This window comes from Mauremys mutica, chromosome 11 (assembly GCF_020497125.1).
Source record: "Mauremys mutica isolate MM-2020 ecotype Southern chromosome 11, ASM2049712v1, whole genome shotgun sequence".
Classification (NCBI taxonomy): domain Eukaryota; kingdom Metazoa; phylum Chordata; order Testudines; family Geoemydidae; genus Mauremys; species Mauremys mutica.
Window position 1 is genome coordinate 46,743,523 of NC_059082.1, and position 18,310 is coordinate 46,761,832.

Here is an 18,310-nt window from a genome sequence, read left to right on the forward strand (position 1 = left end):
AGATCATAGACAGGGAATGTGGGGGGAGAAGAGATCATAGGATGTGAGGGGACCAGAGATAAGAGAGAGGGGATTGTGGGAGCAAAGATCAGAGACAGTGAACTGGGGAGCCGAAAGCAGAGAGAGTGGGGATGGGCAAGCAGAGATCACAGAGAGAAGGGATGGGGAGCAAAGATCATAGAGAGGGATCTGGGGGAAGCAGAGAAGAAATGGGTGTGACAGGTTCCTCCTGGGGTGCCACCTGGAATTGGGGTACCATTGAGCTCTCTAACCCACCAGCCTGGGCTCCCTCTCACACTGTACTGCTGTGACAAGCTGCAAAGACCCCCAGCCTGCACTTTCACCAGCATTCGTACCCAGGGACACACCCAGCCACAGACTGTCTAACCGCCAGCTTCCCAGCCTGGGACCCCAAAGCAGTACCATCCTGCCCTGGTCAAATCTGTCTAGTATATGGGTTTAATACCCGGTCTGCCTCTCCCTCAATGTGAAAAGAACAATGCACATTTGTGGTAACCAAGCAAAAATTTTCCCCAAGCACTCCAGTCAAAGCTCACTGCTTTGGATTAAAATATAAAACAAGTTTATAGCAAACAGATCAAAGCAGATTACCTAGCAAATAAACAAAAAATGCAAACTAAGCTTAATATACTAAATAGATTGGATATGTATAACAGCTTCTCACCCTAATTGATAGTACAGGCAGGCTACAGAGTCTTAAGGCACAAGCTGTGTTAGCTTTACAACTTGGGTTTCTCAGGTCTTCATTCACAGGCTTCAAATCCCTTTAGCCTGGGTCCAGCACGTCCCCCAGTTCAGTCTTTGTTCCGCAGGTGTTTCCAGGAGTCTTCTTGTGTGGGGAGTGAAAAACCCTGATGATGTCACTCCCCTGCCTTATATAGCTTTTGCATATAAGCTTGGATCCCAGACCAATCTGTGGAATAATACTGACATCCCAAGATGGCGTCCAGCATCATGTGGCCTGGTCACATGTCTTTGTAGAGTTACTCTCAGGCTGTCTCTGGAGTTCTCAGGAAGGCTCACCAGGTGAGAGATAAGCTTCTCCCAAGGCCTATTGTTCTCCCTAATGGCTCATTGCCCTGAGTAGGCCCTTCCCAACCAGCTATCTAGACTGAAAGCATCTTGTCTAGTGGGCGTTACCCAGGTTCCTTCAGCAAAGGCTGAAGGAACAGTTATGTTCAGTTTGGAAACGACGAAATTTGAAATACAGATACATAGTCAAGTATCAGAGGGGTAGCCGTGTTAGTCTGGTTCTGTAGAAGCAGCAAAGAATCCTGTGGCACCTTATAGACTAACAGACGTTTTGCAGCATGAGCTTTCGTGGGTGAATACCCACTTCTTCGGATGCAAGTGAGTATTCTTCTTGCATCCGAAGAAGTGGGTATTCACCCACGAAAGCTCATGCTGCAAAACGTCTGTTAGTCTATAAGGTGCCACAGGATTCTTTGCTGCAGATACATAGTCAATATTCATAACTTTAGATAAAAAAATGATACATGCACACAAATATGATAATCATATTCAGCAAATCATAACTTTTCCAATGACATCTCACATGACTTATCTTGTACAAACTGCATCATAATTATGTCATAATCATATCATAATAATATCACTGAAGAATATGTGGTACAGTGTCAATGGCGTCTGGGGGAGCAGAGATTAGAGAGGAGATCTGAGGGAAGCAGAGAAGAAAGAGGGGTCTAGGGAGCAGAGAACAGAGTGGGGAGTATCTGGGAAGAATAGAAATCAGAAAGGGACTTAGGGGGATCAGAAATCAGAGGGAGAGAGAAGTTCTGGAGTGGGGAAGCAGGGATCAGAGAAAGGGTGGGGGGCCAGGAATCGGTAGAGAATCTGAACTAAATTCACTGCTGGCATTAGCAGGCATAACACCATTACTGTGAGTGAGGTTGCACCTGTTTACCCAGCAGTGTGCTGTGCTTCTCTCTGAGGTAAGGGCCTGCAAGAGAGTCTGCTTGGGGGCCAAGAGAAGAAAGATCACGGAGTTTGGAGTTTGTTGGGAGAAGAGTCCAGGCGGGGGGATGTCAGTGGAGGGATTCTCCATCTGAACTGAGTTTCAATCCCCAGCCAGGTGAGCTGGGCTGTGCATGTAAACACACTGCCTTTTGCCCGCAACCTTTATATCCTTGAAGAAGCCCTCGAAGCAATCACAATGGGGTTCCCAGTGGCCGCCCAGGCAGGGAGCAGATGGAGTTGATTATTCAGGCCCCATCTGTGCCATCTCACAGGTGATGCTCTGAGAGAAACAGGCAGCGGCTTGCGTGAAAGCAGGGAAGGTTGGGAGACTCACAAGAGACCAACGGGATTATCCTCAAGCCCCTAAACTCCCAAGGCTGCTCAGATTCAGAAACTGGGGGAATCATGGGGCTGGGCCCCTCTGCTTGCTATGAGGAGACTGATATTTTGTGAGCACTGGGACCAGAAAAGTGAAGGGCTTTAGCCCTGGTTGCATCTAGGACAGCATTTCTCAAATGCAGCCATCACGGCTGCATACGGCCACCAGGAGGTTTCCCTGAAGCCATGACAACTTCGTGAGTGGTGACGTGGGGGAAGGAATGCATTGGCCCCTTCCCCTCCCTCCCTGTTGCTCCTGGATGCACTGCTCTGCAGGTCTCTGGAGGCAGGTGGGGCACAACGCTGAAGGAGCAAGGTGAGTTTTCTAACTGGGGAGGGACAGGAGGCTTTGTGGACTTGAGCCCTGGGGTGGTTGGGCAGTGGGGAATTAGGGAACCTGGCTGCAGACCAGGGCTCCAGCCATGGGGCTTCAGGCCTCAACACCCTGTTCTGACCATGGGGTTTCAGGTGCTGACCCCCCAGGTCTGGCCATGCAATCCTGGCCTTCAGCCATGGGGCTTCAGATTCCAACCCCTGTCCACATGGCGGCAGGCTCTGATCCCTGGCTCTTGCTGTGTGGTGCTGACCCCTAATCCTAGCGGCTGCGGCTGGCCCCAAGCACTGACCCCTGTCTGCGCTCTCCGACCCCCAGCCCTGGCCACTGACCCCAGGTGCCAACCCTGAGTTCCAGTGGTTGCTAGCCCTGAGTGAAGATCCCCAGCTGCAGCTGCTGGCCCTGGGTGAAAATCCCTGGCACTGGCCTTGGGCTCCGGCAGGTGCTGGCTCTGGATGCAGACCCCAAATGCCAGCCCCCAACGCTGGCGGTGGCCGACCCCTGGCTGCACACTCTAACCCCCAGCCCTGGCCACTGCCCCCGGGCACTGCTACTGGATGTTAACCCTGGGTTCTGGCAGATGCTGGCCATGGGCCCTGATCCCCAGCCCCAGGTGCAGATCCCCAGCCCCAGTCATGCAGCAGCAGGTGTTAACCCAAGACTCCGGCAGGTGCTGGCCCAGGACACTGACTCCTAGTCCTGGCAGTGCAGCATCGGGCATGGACCCAAAGAGCCAACCCTGAGTGCCATCCTAAAGCCCCAGCAGTGCATGCTGGCTCCAAGTACTGATCCCCGGCTGCACAGCAGCGGGTGCTGATTCCCAGCCCTGGCCATGCAGCTGCAGGCATCGACACTGGGTTTCAGTGGGTGCTGGCCCAGGGTGCTGATCTCCAGCCCCAGGCACCAACCCACACACCCAACCATGCGATGGAGGGGCCCCCCCATCCATTGCCCCTGGCATCTGCTGCCTCACCCCCCACTGCTCCATCCAGGTCTTAACTTGCCAGGTCTTGCTGTGAAACGTGATATTAACAAACACACAAATATCATTTTTCACAGTATTATTTTTATTATTGAGTACAGAAAAAAAACGTACATAAATAAATTACAATGATTTGGCTGTGTATACATGCATATTTTTTTGTTTTTCCTTAAGTTAATTAAGTATTTTAGGAAAAAGTGTCAGTGCAGCCACCAGCAAGAGTTGATGGCTGCACTCTGAGGCCACCAAAAAAATTGTTGTGAGAACCCCTGATCTAGGAAGAGTGCACACAGCTGTGCCCATGCTGCCTCTGCCTTGGGAATCAAAACCTTAAATACGCCCCCTCAGCTTCGCCAATGCTGCAGCAGGGCCTGATGTTAGTTGGTTAAACAAGGCAAACAAAGAGTAACTATTAATGGAATTATGTCAGATTGGAGGGGGGTCCCAAGTGGGGGTCCAAGGGGTCTGTTCTGGGTCCGGAGGCTGCCAGGGCCCTGTGTCATGGTTTGCCTAAGGCCCTGATTTACCTTAATCTGGGCATGTTACCAGTCAGTTCTTAGCCTCTGTGCCAAGACTGCTAACAAGGGGGTCATTAGATCTGGAGTACTGTGTCCAACTTTGGTCACCAATGTATAGAAAGGATGTAGAGAAACTGGAAAGGATCCAAAGGGAGTGACAAAGATGATCAGAGGGATGGAACACAAGCCATATGAGCAAAGGCTGAAGGAACAGTTATGTTCAGTTTGGAAACGACGAAATTAAGGGGGAATATGATAGCAGTCTTCAAATACTTGAAAGGCTGCCATAAAAAGGTGGAGAAAAGTTGTTCTCTTTTACCACAGAGGACAGAACTAGGGACAATGGGTTCGAACTACAGCCTAGCAAATATAGATTAAATCTGAGGGAAAACTTCCTAGCTGTAAGTACAGCAGGACAATGTAACAGACTGCCTAGGGAGGTCATAAAAACTCCTTCGCTGGAAGTTTTCAAAAGGAAACTGGATAGCCATCTGTCTTGGATGGTTCAGACACAATAAATCCTCATCTTGATAGGGGGTTAGCCTAAATGTCTGTAATTCCCTCACACAGCTGTGAAAGTGCTGCTGCAGGTCCAGCTTGTCCTGTCGTCTATGCAAAGTTTTGGGTGGATGGCCTCCGCTAGGCACTGACCTGCTGGGTGTGTTGCAGTCGCATTCAGTATCCAGCCCATGCAATAGTTTCCATTCAGTGTTGTCTAATCTCTCTTCCCTTCCTTTCTGAGGCCTCTTGGAGAGGAGATGAGTTCCCACGGGCTTTGCTGCGAGCAATGTCATGGTGACACACAGTTCTATAGCTCCTTCTTGGCACCTCCATGGGGTTATGTGGCCCTCATCACCATGGTATATGAAAGATTAACAGATATGTCACCTGTGCACTGGAATGGGTTACCTAGGGAAGTGATGGAATCTCCTTCCTTAGAGGTTTATAAGGTCAGGCTTGACAAAGCCCTGGCTGGGATGATTTAGTTGGGAATTGGTCCTGCTTTGAGCAGGGGGTTGGACTAGATGACCTCCTGAGGTCCCTTCCAACCCTGATATTCTATAATTCTGTGTGAGGCATGCAAATTGTCTATAAGAGATTAGCACCTGCACAGGGGACAACTAGCCCAAATGGTTAGAGTGGTGCAGGGAGGATGAGGAAATGCTCCAAAGAGCTGCCAGAATGTTGACCTCTTCTGCCATCAAACTGCTTCACACTCCTACCCTAAGTGTGGGTCTTGGGCCCATCATCACTAATCCTGTCCATCATGGTAGCTGCCTCCACTTGGCAGGAAGTGATGCCCCTTGCTCTCCAACAAGGATCCAGCTATGGGACCTGTGCCTTGGTCTCCTCCAGGCTGGACTATGATAACTCACTGTGCTGAAGCTGAGCCTACATGTGGAAGCCACGCTGAATCTCCAGTTTGTGCAGAAGGCAGACCCCATCTCCTTAACTAAGGAAGGAAAGCACAGGACTCTTCACACCAGGGTTTCTTGCTCTCCAATGGATCAACATCTGCTTCCAGTGCCAATTCAAGGCTGTGGGCCTGAAAGGCCAGGGACTAGCTGCATCAGACACCTCCTCTCCATCCTGGTCTCACTGAGACAGCTGTCCTCCCTCGGAACAATGCAGTTGATAGTGCCCAATGTGGAGTCCTTGGTGAGGCTTTCTCCACTGAGATGTTCAGCTGCAGAATAAGCACACAGAGGAAGACCAAGCCAAAGCCTGTCATTATTCCTAGTGTGTTGCAAGACTCTCCTCTTTGTAAAGCCACACTGCAGCAATTACAATGACAGCAATTGCAACCCAGAACAGATGGAGCAAAAGCCATGACCCATGCAGAAGCAAGGAGCAGAGTCTACTATGGATGTCTCTGCATTACCATAAGTGAACAGCGCACTAATGGGTATCCTTGTAGTATCATACACAGATCTCCTGGATTGAGCATGCAGCCCAAATTTATTTATTTACCAGCTCTCAAAAAAGAGTCCCCAGACAAGGATACAGAGACATTTGAAGTCTTCAGGGTTGTGGCGGTCTGACTCCTAAAGCAATGTCTGCTTTGTAATCAGTGGCAATAATTTGCCAAGGAATCCTCAGGATGATAAACTTGGGATGATTCAGCAATGGAAGACAGGCAGTGGAGGGACACATTAGGGACCTGCCTCTTCCCCATTCCAACCCAAATTGGTCAAGTATGGCCTAGCCTATTGGCAGTGCTGGACAGCAGAAAAGATAATGAGCTATCAGTTCTGCGTTGGGCTGAGAATGGCTGATTGTTGATGCCCAGTCAACCTGTGGAACTCCTTGCCAAGGGATGTTGTGAAGGCCAAAACTATAATGGCATTCAAAAAAGAACAAAGTAAGTTCACGGAGGATAGGTCCATTAGTGGTTATTAGGAATCCCATGCTCTGGGTATCCCTAGCCCCTATTTGCCAGAAGCTGGGAGTGGATGACAGGGAATGGGTCACTTGATGATTGCCTGTTCTGTTCATTCCCTCTGAACAGGGTTACCATACATCCAGGTTTCCCTGGACAGAGCCTCTTTTTAGAGCCTGCTTTCTCTGTCCCAGTGGGGTTTTCAAATAATAACAGCAAATGTCCAAGTCAGGGACGGCTCCAGGCACCAGCACACCAAGCGCATGCCTAGGGTGGCAAGCCGCAGGGGGTGGCCTGCCGGTTGCCATGAGGGCAGCAGTCAGGCTGCCTTTGGCGGCATGCCTGTGAGAGGTCCACCGGTCCCGCGGCTTCGGTGGCAATTCGGTGGCAGGTTCACCAAAGGCGCGGGACTGGCGGACCTCCCACAGGCATGCCGCCGAAAGCCGCCTGACTGCCGTGCTTGGGGCAGCAAAATACATAAAGCTGCCCCCTGGTCCTGGTTTTTGCAAAGCAGATAAGCTGCAGCTCAGCATGAGCCCAGATTGGTCCACTTCCTGATTGGTCCCTCCCCTGCATCTGCAGCTGATTGGTCCATTCATTCCCCTTCAGCCCCAGCTGCCAGATCCCACCTATCCAGGCCCCAGCACTCACCCCTGGGGAGGGGGTCCCGCAGGGAGGCACTGACTGATGGATGTTGCTGCATCCTGGGCTTGTGCCAGCTGCCCTGCCACTGTGACAGGGAGCAACACTCCCTCCACCTCCAGTGAGTACCCCGGCGCAGGTACCCCACCTCTAACTTCCCTGCTCCCCCTGCAGTGTCCTCGTTTTGGGAACCTACCTCTGAAGCACCTGCTCTTGGAAGACAGGATACTGGGTTAGATGGCCCATTGGTCTGACCTAGTATAACTGTTCTTATGTTTGTATGTGGATGTGTGGACAGATGGATGAGCAGTATCAGTGACGAGGAGGCCTTCCCCAGGCACTGGGCAGAGATGGATGACATGGCTGGATAGAGAGATGGAAAGTAGTGCTGTTGTAGATACCTTATCCCTGGAATGGGGCCTTGTATGACTGATTTGGAGAGATGCTTGTGATTCCAGGTGCCTGGCTGTCACTTCTAGAATCACTTCCTCTGCATTCCCCTGTGTCTGGAAATTGCATCACACCATCGAGGACTCTAGCCAGTGTTCTCATTCCCACAACTACCTAGCACTTAAGTTCTAGCTACACCTGCTTGAAGGCCCTTGTGATCCTGCAAAATGATGCCTGTGTGCATAGAAAACAGCATTGTATCATTCACCTTGGCATCCTCAAACAGGGAATTTGACAAGGACCCAGAACACTCTAGCTGGTTTATTATTAACCTGGCCTTAAATGGGTTCTGGAGCTTTGAACTTCAATGAGGTCTGAGACATCTCGAGGTTTGGCTGACTGACAAGGACTGTAATGATACTGAATTAGGTTTTGGATCCAAACCAGAGCATGCTTTCATAGACCAAAACACCCATTGAAAAGGGTCCAAATACAGATGTAACATTTAAATGTTCAGTGGGCCCTAAAGTTAAACTTCCCCAGCAGCACTGCCAATCCAGAAGCTGGTGTACTGGACTCTTGCAGGTAGAATTGACTAGAACAGTGGTTCTCAACCCATAGCCTATGGCACACTTGTGGGGCAATCAGCACACAGCTGCAGCCCATGTGACATCCTCAGGGCCATACAGTGTGGATGAGGCCCATATAACACATAGCTGCATATGTGGCCCTCAGTGGTAAATAGGTTGAGAACCACTGGACTAGAAACTGACTTACTACATAAATGAAACTGACTGCTTTATTTTCATTGTCCCAATCAGAGAGAAATGCAAAGGATAAACTAATAGAATCAGTGGTGAAAAGTCCATGAGATTTGTAAGACTTATGGGGTAATAAAGGTAAAGAAATGTAGGTGCCCAGCAGGTGTAAATCTGCATAACTGCATCAATTTATTCCATCACTGAGTTCAATTGAGTGATGCCCGGGTTTGTTTTGTTAACTTGGCAGTACCCATGTAACAAACTCCTTTGACGGACACACAGAACAACAGGTTTGTGTTGCTCGAGGTTTTTCATCTAGGTTAATTTTTTCAGTGCTTCAATCCACCAATAGATATAGGACTAGAAGAGGTCTGATTTTTTGGTTCTGAAGTCAATAGAAGCCTGGGTGCTCAGCACCTCAGCTAATCAGGAAGGTATTGAAACCATGGATTTCCTTAGCTGACCTTCGGCCCTTGGCTTTCCATCAGAGCGGCTCACCTTTCTCTTTCTTTTCCACACATCTGCTGTGGCAGTGAGAAAACCTGTGGGGTGCACACTTTGTGCACTGAAGCTGGAGTTCAAAGGGAGTCTTTCCTGTGCAGTTGCTAAGAGGAACCTTCTTGTTGTAGCAACAGCAGCACAGAGTGAGCTGTGAATGCACAAAGGAAGCAGGTGGTGCGTGCTTAAACCTAACCCCTCTTGCTAGTAAAAAGTTCCGCAAAGACGCCTGGCTCCCCTCATGCTGCAGGCTACCAGCTCTTCTGTAAGTTTGGTGTCCTACTGCCTTTTCCTAGGCAGCTTGCAGCCTTGGTGGAGTGTGTGTCCAAGCCTCCTGTGGCCAGGACAGCAGAGAATGGGATGGCTGATTGGCCTTTCAGTTCTGGAGTTTGCATAGTTCTGTGGGTGTTGCTGTTTGAAGTGGCAGACACCTGGCAACTAATTGGTTATCATGGATGCCTGGCCTTCCAGTGAAGGGTGACACCAGTTATCTCTGGAGCCCAGAGTCTCTTCAGGAGCAGCAGCAGCCTAGGGGAGACGGCTTGGAATGAGCTAGTAGGGGCCAGGTACTGGTGGTGGATGGCTTGGTACTACAGGCCGTTCTCCTCAACCGTGAGTATCCAGGGCTGCAAACGGGGCTGGGGACCATGAACCATCTCTCTTTTTCTCTCACATTAAATTAAGTGCTGGCAAAGGGTGCCAGACTGACAGCTCTGGAAGTGCACTCTTCTCATTAGCAACAGCACAGACACAGCTCAGGCGGTGCGCACTAACCTCTTCAGTGCCATGCAATCACATGGCAGCCCTAATCTGGAGAGACCATTTCAGAACAGGAGACCCCCATCCCCATGACCCATTCAGTCCTTAGCCTGGCTGCTAGCAAAGGGGGCAGTTAGCTCCTGCCATTGTAGGGCCCCTCACAGCTGCGAGGAGACAGGGCTCAACTGCAATGAGGAGCAAGAGGATTGTTTGCTGAGCCTGCTGGACACAGACAAACCCTGGGATCCTCTCTACTCTCTAGCTCTCAGGCTGACTAGTGCTAGCTAGTGTCAGTGCTTCTGTAGCTCCTGGCCAGAACTCTGCAGCCATGGGTAGACTGTTGTCCATGCTGCAGCACTGAACGTGTTTTTTGTGAGCGTTGCATCAAGATATCTTTCCACCAGAAGTGATGCAACATGATCAGATGCAGTGTCAGATATAACCAATATGCTTTTATGGCCATGGGCACCAGAGTGTCGTGGTGGGGAGCAAATCATTGTGGATAGCAGAGGTTCCAGCAAAGCCGGTATATTTTCAGAGTTAATGACTAGCAGTTGGGAAACATGGCCCTGCTTTGGATTATGGAGAATGTGGGAAAAATGAATTCGCAATATTTGGGGTTGCACTGGATTTCTGTCACTTGAGTTAAGAAAATCAATGCTTTAAAAATTGCCAGGAGAAAACTTTGTTTGCACGGTGTCGCCTCTGTTTGATTAGTTCAGCAATGTGTGGTGTTTACTGAAGTAGGATTTGTCCCTGATAATTAGGCACCAACAAATCAGATGTAAATCTCTCATTTACATGAGGTATGTGATGCAAACTGTGCACAGTTCCATTTTGATGGAGTGAACAGATGTAAAAGACTGTGTTGTCACCGTGCCTCAGTGGGTCACAGCTGAGGATACAAGATTCAGGACAAACTGCTGAGAAATAGGGCAGACTTACCCCAAATTAGTGATTATTCTATTATTAGATATACCAATCCTGAAACAAAAGTAAACTTCTGTCTTACCACATTGGTTAACTAGAAGTCAGAAATGCAGTCTCCTTAGGCATTCCAGCACTCATTTCACCACCCAGACACTAGACTTTATGATGAATCATAGAATATCAGGGTTGGAAGGGACCTCAGGAGGTCATCTAGTCCAACCCCTGCTCAAAGCAGGACCAACCCCAACTAAATCATCCCAGCAAGGGCTTTGTCAAGCTGTGCCTTAAAAACCTCTAAGGATGAATGTTTATTGAAAACCAATTTCATGAGACAAAGGGTCCTTCTAATCCCAAGAGATCAGCCACACAACAAGGTCAATATATAGCTCAGATCTTACCTAATAATCACACTGTTGCCAATCCTTTAGTATCTAATATATAAAGGTTTATTTATAAGAGAAAAGAAAGAGGAGAGAGTTAAAACGGTTAAGGAAATCAAATACATGTAATCCTTTGCAGAGTTCTTAAATCAGGTTTGAAGCAGTGATAGAATAAAGTGCTGGCTTGTAAAGTCCTCAGTTCATTGATTGGAATGCTCCTTTTAGTGTAAGTCTATAGTCCAGAGATCAGAGCAGGAAAGAGGCAAAATGGAGATGCTTCCAGGATCCTTTATATTTTCTCCCAGGTGGAGGGCCTGCTCTCAGTCTTAGTTTGTGGAAAAGTACAGGCACAAGATGGAGTCCAGGGTCACACGCCCTTGCATTCTTTGATGACTCATAGGAGCAGCCATTACCCATATTTTGGCCTAAGCATCCACAACTCACTGGGCAGGGACGCCCATTTTGTCCTTTAATGGGCCATCCACTTGAATGGTCCATGTGTGATGTGCTGGCTAGACTGAATGTAAACTACCTTGTGGGTGTTACCCCAGACGCAAACACATGAAATACTGGTACATAATCAATATTTATAACTTTAGATACAAAGATGATACATGCATATAAACAGGATAATCGTATTTGATAGACTGTAACTTTTCCATTGATACCTTATATGGCATACTTTGTACAAGATTTGTTTCAATTGTCTAATAGTTATATTAATGGTCATATTTCAATCATACAGATTCATGTGTGTTCACCAAACATACCCACTACATTAATAAGTGGGTGAAACAGTTTATCTCAGTTCTTAGGTGGCCCCATCACTCTAGTAGCTGAGTCCCTCACAGTGCAGCAGGGAGCTAGGAGCTTGTTCTATAGCTGGACCCACAGTCATCCCTTGGGTAGGGCAAATCAGGGTGAGGAGGTGAGCGGCAGCTGGGTGGGTGCGCCGGGCGGGCATGGAGATTAGCAGGGAGGTTGATTTGTCCCGGGCCCCGCACCCTTCTAGGGACGGCCCTGTCTGGACCTTAGGCACAGAGAGCAGACATGAGATGCCCAAGGTCATGCATTAGACCGAGCTTTCCTGAGCCCAGTCCAGTACTTTTACCACAATGCTGACCATCCTGGCAAATAGTCCAAATTTGCACTGAAATGTCAAGGCTGCCTGAGAATTAGTGATTAGGCTGAAACATCTGAAGGCCTGAGAGAGACTGAATGTAACTAACCCCTCTGGAATTGTTCCATAACACCAGAGTTAACACCTCATTCCAACGCAAAAGTGCCTTGTGTGATCTTCAGGGACCCCAAGTGGTCCTGGGCTGTGCTGTTCATCTCCTCTGAAAGATGAAGCATAGGAAAGACCAAACAGGACCAAGTAAACAGCCAGACCAGATGAACTCTTAGGAAACACAGAGCATCTCTTCAGACAAGTGCCCTAAGTAAAGAGAGAAGGAGAGGAAGGATATAGGAGAGCTTCTGATATGGTATCAGGCTGGCTTCTGTGTTAGGGACCAGATCTGGAAATCAGCATCACTCCACAGAAGTCAGCAGAACTATGTCAATTTACATCAGCTGAGGATCTGGCCCCAGTTCCCTCATCCAAGGTGTTCTGCATGGCACCAGCCCCACTTTTTGTAAGCTTTGCTCCATCCATGATGACCTTCTAAACTCCCTCTTGCAGCTTAACCAAGATAATGACATCTCCCTCCCACCCCATGAGGCTGTAGCTGAGATTCTGCCAGATAAGCAAATGCTCCTATATGAACAGGCAGCAGCAGACAGTGATGTGGATGATGCGGACATGCTCAGAAGGTATGGGAAGCAGTGTTCCAGCTTGGGCTGGAAATCTCTTTGTCTCTGGTAGATGTGTCCTTAGCCACCTCCCCTGATTCCTCCTACACCAGCTTCTTCTTCCTGCCTCCCATTGTGGTCCGGATAGTCCATTGCTAGTGGCATTTTAGGAACATAGGGATTGGCTGATTGAACCAACCCCAAGGTCCATCTAGCCCAGTATCCTGTCTCTGTCATGGCTTCAGAGGCAAGTGTGAGACCTCTGCCTTGGGAAACTAGGGAATAACCTGCTCATATCAGAAGTTCCCTCCTAACCTCCAGCACTTTCTTTTTGTGAATATTTTGCCCCTGCTAGTAAGAGAATGACAGTCCGGACTGGAGCCAGTGACAGTGTGGGGAGTGGTGGGCAATAGGGGCGGCTCCAGGCACCAGCACGCCAAATGCGTGCCTGGGACAGCAAGCCATGGGGGGTGCTCTGCCGGTCACAGTGAGGGCGGCAGGCAGGCTGCCTTTGGCGGCATGCCTGCGGAGGGTCCAGACTGTCATTATCTTACTAGCAGGGGCAAGGGTAGGGATAGCTCAGTGTGCGGGGAGAGATAGCTCAGTGGTTTGAGCATTAGCCTGCTAAACCCAGGGTTGTGAGTTTAATCCTTGAGGGGGCCATTTAGGGAACTGGGGTAAAAATCTGTCTGGGGATTGGGCCTGCTTTGAGCAGGGGGTTGGACTAGATGATCTTCTGAGGTCCCTTCCAAACCTAATCTTCTATGATCCTGCTCAGTCTCTCCAGTGCTCCTCTGCTTCATTGGGCATAGTCTGCCCACTTCTGAGCTGGGACCAGCCTGGCTGCCTGGTGGGACAGCACAGTGCATTAGGAATCACTTCACACCACAGAGGTCTGCCCATAACGCATTGCAGTGGGACACAGCATGTCATTCAGCAGCAGGGCCTAGTTCAGAAGGAGGTGAGCTAGACAGGTTAGTCTGTGGTAGGTAGGGGAAAGAGCTAGAGGATATGGAGAGACAAAAAGGTGAGATTTAAGGACCCAACATCATCTGCAAGGCAAAAGGCCCAATCCCCCTGTCATAAACAGATAGTTAAGAGTTAATGTCTCTTTTACCTGTAAAGGGTTAAGAAGCTCAGTAAACCTGGCTGACACCTGACCAGAGGACCAATAAGGGGACAAGATACTTTCAAATCTTGGTGGAGGGAAGTCTTTTGTTTGTGCTCTTTGTTTGGGGGTTGTTCGCTCTTGGGACTAAGAGGGACCAGACATCAATCCAGGCTCTCCAAATCTTTCTGAATCAGCCTCTCATGTTTCAAACTTGTAAGTAATAGCCAGGCAAGGCATGTTAGTTTTATTTTTGTTTTCTCAACTTGTAAATGTTCCTTTTTGCTGAGAGGATTTTACCTCTGTTTGCTGTAACTTTGAACCTAAGGCTAGTGGGGGTTCCTCTGGGCTATATAAATCTGATTACCCTGTAAAGTTTTTTCCATCCTGATTTTACAGAGATAATTTTTACCTTTCTTTCTTTAATTAAAAGCTTTCTTTTTAAGAACCTGATTGATTTTTCCCTTGTGTTAATATCCAAGGGGATTGGATCTGGACTCACCAGGAATTGGTGGGGGAAGGGAGGGGGGATGGTTAAATTCTCCTTGTGTTAAGATCCAAGGGGTTGGATCGGTGTTCACCAGGAACTTGGTGAAAAAGCCTCTCAAGGCTGCCCAGGGAGGGGAAGGTTTTGGGGGGACAGAAAGTGATCCAGACACTGAAATTTCTGGATGGTGGCAGTGTTACCAGATCTAAGCTAGTAATTAAGCTTAGAAGTGTCCATGCAGGTCCCCACATCTGTACCCTAAAGTTCAGAGTGGGGGAGGAACCTTGACACCCCCCCTCACCTGCACTCCTCTCACAGCACCCTTATCCTGCCTACCCCAGCTTCCAGCTTGCCTGTTTTCTCAAAGCCCTCCTCCAGCACTGGGTTTCCATCTCACCCAGTACAGTTGGCACAGGCTTCCCCAGCACCTTGGGCAGGAGCGAGCTGGTTGAGACCCAACCTTGACAGCACAGAGCTGATGCCTGAAGACTGGGGCAAGCCACCAGAAGAAATGGCATGCCTTAATGGGGAATACACCTGTTTCTCCTTGTACTGACTAGTGACTTGGGGCTTCTCCTGGATGCTCAGTTAGCTGTGGTTAGCTGAGAGGTTGTTGTTTTTCCATCTACCTTTGGTAAGAACCTAGGGACATCTCCACAGTCATCCAGGCCCTGTAAGGTCCAAACTGGGACCTGATCCAAGGTCCATTGAAATCAACAGTCATTGACTCTGATAGGCATTGTATCAGGCCCTGGATTAGTGCAGTGGGTTACTGGCTGCCTGCCAGACTAGCAGTGGCTCAGAGCAGGGGCATGTCACCCTGTGCTCCAAGAGCTGCACTGACTCCCAGGCAGTTTGAGGTGTTGGTTTGGTTTGATGGTGCCCAAAATGGCTTGAGACCTACCTTCTTCCTCCCTCAGGCAGGGAGGGACAAAGGGAAGGGGCTTCACTAGTTATTTCTTCCTCTGATGGGCTTGCAGGTTGCCTGGCTCCCATCCATGACCCTTTGCTTTTTGTTCTGCAGAACCCAGGATGTGACCAGGTTCCATCTGGATCAGGTGAGTAAATGGGACTGCTGGTTTTCACTCCTAGAGGAGACATGATGGTAAGGAACCAGGGAGGGCAATGGACGAAGCAGGCTAGAAATGTGGGTAACTGGGCACTCCAGGTCTGGCAGAGTATAGCTAACATTGGCCAGATAGGAAAGGGGTGGGATGTGTGGCAGGGAGGGAAATGAGTGAGAGGACAACATGGGGCTCAGTGAGCAATGTGAATAACACTCTGTGGAGATTGCTGGGCTTAAGCAGTGCCAGGTGGGTGGGAAGTAAGCTGCATAGGTAGGGTGGAGGCCTCTTGTTAATCAATGGCTGTTGACTGTTTCATGTTGTTCTCGAGTGAGCTGCAAACCAAACCCCCAAGGATTCATCCAGCTGTAGTGCACCATTCTGTGCTCTGGCTCTGCAGCCTGTCTGTTGGAGGAAGGGCTAAATGAAGTATGTGGCTTGTCATAACTTCCCAGGATAGCCATGGGAACAAGATCCATTCCATTGATAACATACAGATAAATAGCTTGGCAGCGTCATTGTGTAGGTGCAATGAGGACCTGGATTTTCCATTAAGGCTTGATCCATAGCCCACTGAAGTCAGTGAGGGTCTTTCCATTGATTTTTAACAGGGTTTGGATCAGACCTGCAGCTAACTCTGTGTGTGACATGCACAGGGCCTTCCTCCTAGATACCAGCAACCTACAGAGAGAAGGAGAAGCAAGAGCAAATAGTGAGACATCCCAGCCGACTGGCCATCTTAGTATTTGCAATGAAATGCTGCCCTCTGCAGAAAAGCATAGGAAGTGTCGGATCATCATGCAGAATTGATCATGAAGGGATTTGATTTGAACAGAGATTTGATTTTGTTTCAATTGTTTCGCAATTTCAAAAGAAAAAAATCCTTTTGTAGTGGTACAAAAAAAAAGAATTGAAATTTCCCACAAAACACAATTCTGGGGAAAAAATGGGGCAGCTGGAGTGTGAGAGTGAGATACAAACATGCAAAGAGAATAGTCATAGAAAGAAAGGTAACCAGGATTGTATTTCCTTGCAATGAGCAAAAGTATGTCGGACAGGGGGTAATTAGATACAGGCTAGTCCCAGGTGGCACCAAACTCCAGGCTGGGATTTCCCATGGACCATCAGCAAGCAAAGTCTGTGTTACATAGAGCAACCTATCCAGAGTCAGGTCAGAGATTAGGGGTTCCTGGCTTCTAGTGTCATGCTCAGTCCAATGAACCATATTGCCAGTCAGCAAAAATGAGGGGAGATAGCAGAGAAAACCCGTTCTGTGAATGCCTGTCGATCTAACCACAGAACTCTTCTGAGTTAAGGTTTCACATGGGCAGCTGACCTAGCATCCCAGACAGCACAGTTCACATGGCCACGTGCCAGCAGCAGGCTCCAGCACTTCAGGACTCTGACAGGCTCCTTCCATAGCATCACAGCATGGGGAGCTCATGTAGGACCAAGGGAAATTACAGGCCCCACCAAAATTGTTGACCTTAACAACAGGCTGGCCTGACCCAGCTTCCCAGCCAAGAAGGAAACTCATCAGTGCTGCTCTTGGGCCACCTCTCTTGGGTTCAGAATGGTATGGAGTACTCCCTGCCCCTGCCAGAAGGTCCTCTCTTGCTGATTGTGTAACTATCCTACTGGGTGCAATAGGGAAATCTGTGCTGCCAACAGGAGATGATTTAGAAACCTTGTAAAAAGGCTCTCACTCTGTTAAATTCTGTAGGGTTTGAGAATCATATTTATAAGGACCCCATAGGTTTCATCCCTATTAAAGTCTATATGGCTTTCTAATAAGGGATGTCTTGGAAGGACAGCATGTGTGGCAGAGTGGGGGTTGCAATTTTGGGACCCCTTTGGCACATGGGTCCCTGAGTGGCTAATTTGTCTGACTGGGTGCTAATCGGCCACAGTGCATGACGCACGCCGGCAAGGCCGGCGCCCCACTGAAGTGGAGAAATGGGACTTGTGCAATTTCCAGCTGATAGTCTCCCCTGTTTAAAAATAAACAGGCCTCCTCAAGGCTCTGAGCCATGCACAACTCTCCCGAAGGCCAGCATCAAGGCTGAGAGCTGCCGAGGTCAGCAGTACTGGCACACTGACAGCTCTGTAATGGCCGTCTCTGCCCAAGGCCCCGAGCAATACAGCTGTGGCAGCTGTTGGAGGAGCTGACCCCCTTTCAAATCAGACGTGACTGCTTTCTCCTGTAAAGGCAGCTGCTTGTATGTCTGGCACAACCTGTTGTCTCCTCGCCTGATTCCATCAGTGCCACAAACTATTTAACTGGAGCAAATACAATGGCTTGCCAAGGTTATAGCTTTATAGATTTTAAAGTCATTATGATAATTGACTCTGACTTCCTGCATAACACAGGCCACATAACCTCATGCAGTAATTTCTGCATCAAACCCATGACTTCAGTTGGAGCTATAGCATCTCTTTCAGAAAGAGATCCAGTCTTGCTTTAAAGACTGCAAGCAATGGAGAATCCCCCACATGGTTAATTACCCTCACTGTTAAAAACGTGCACCTTAGTCTGAATTTGTCTTGCTTTAGCTTCCAACCATTGGATCCATTATGTCTTTTTCTGCTAAGTTAAAAGCTGTCTACTATCAGAAATCTATTCCCTATGGAGGTAGACTGTGCTCAAGTAATCTGTTAACCTTCTCTTGGATAAACTAAATAGATTGAGATCTTGAGGCTCTCATTCTATAGCAGGTTTTCCAGACCTTGAATCTTTCTTGTAGCTCTCTTCTGAACCCTTTCCAATTTTTCAACATCCTTTTTGAAGTGTGGACACCAGAACTGGACACAGTCTCCAATAATAGGCTCACTAATGCAATACACAGAGATAATTCCAGCTCCATATTCCTACTTGATATGTCCCTTCTTATACTGCCAAGGATCATG

General features: G+C 48.7%; 1 protein-coding gene across 12 annotated transcripts in view; it reads left to right on the forward strand.

The window, feature by feature from the left end:
• CCDC33 (coiled-coil domain containing 33) overlaps nt 1–18,310 on the forward strand; it is a 262,781-nt gene that overhangs the window by 220,218 nt on the left and 24,253 nt on the right. For all 12 annotated transcript variants that reach the window (XM_044979961.1, XM_044979963.1, XM_044979964.1 and 9 more), the window contains 2 exons: nt 12,635–12,765; nt 15,364–15,397. In XM_044979961.1, the coding sequence (XP_044835896.1) occupies nt 12,635–12,765; nt 15,364–15,397 (165 nt within the window). The remainder of the gene's footprint in view (nt 1–12,634; nt 12,766–15,363; nt 15,398–18,310) is intronic.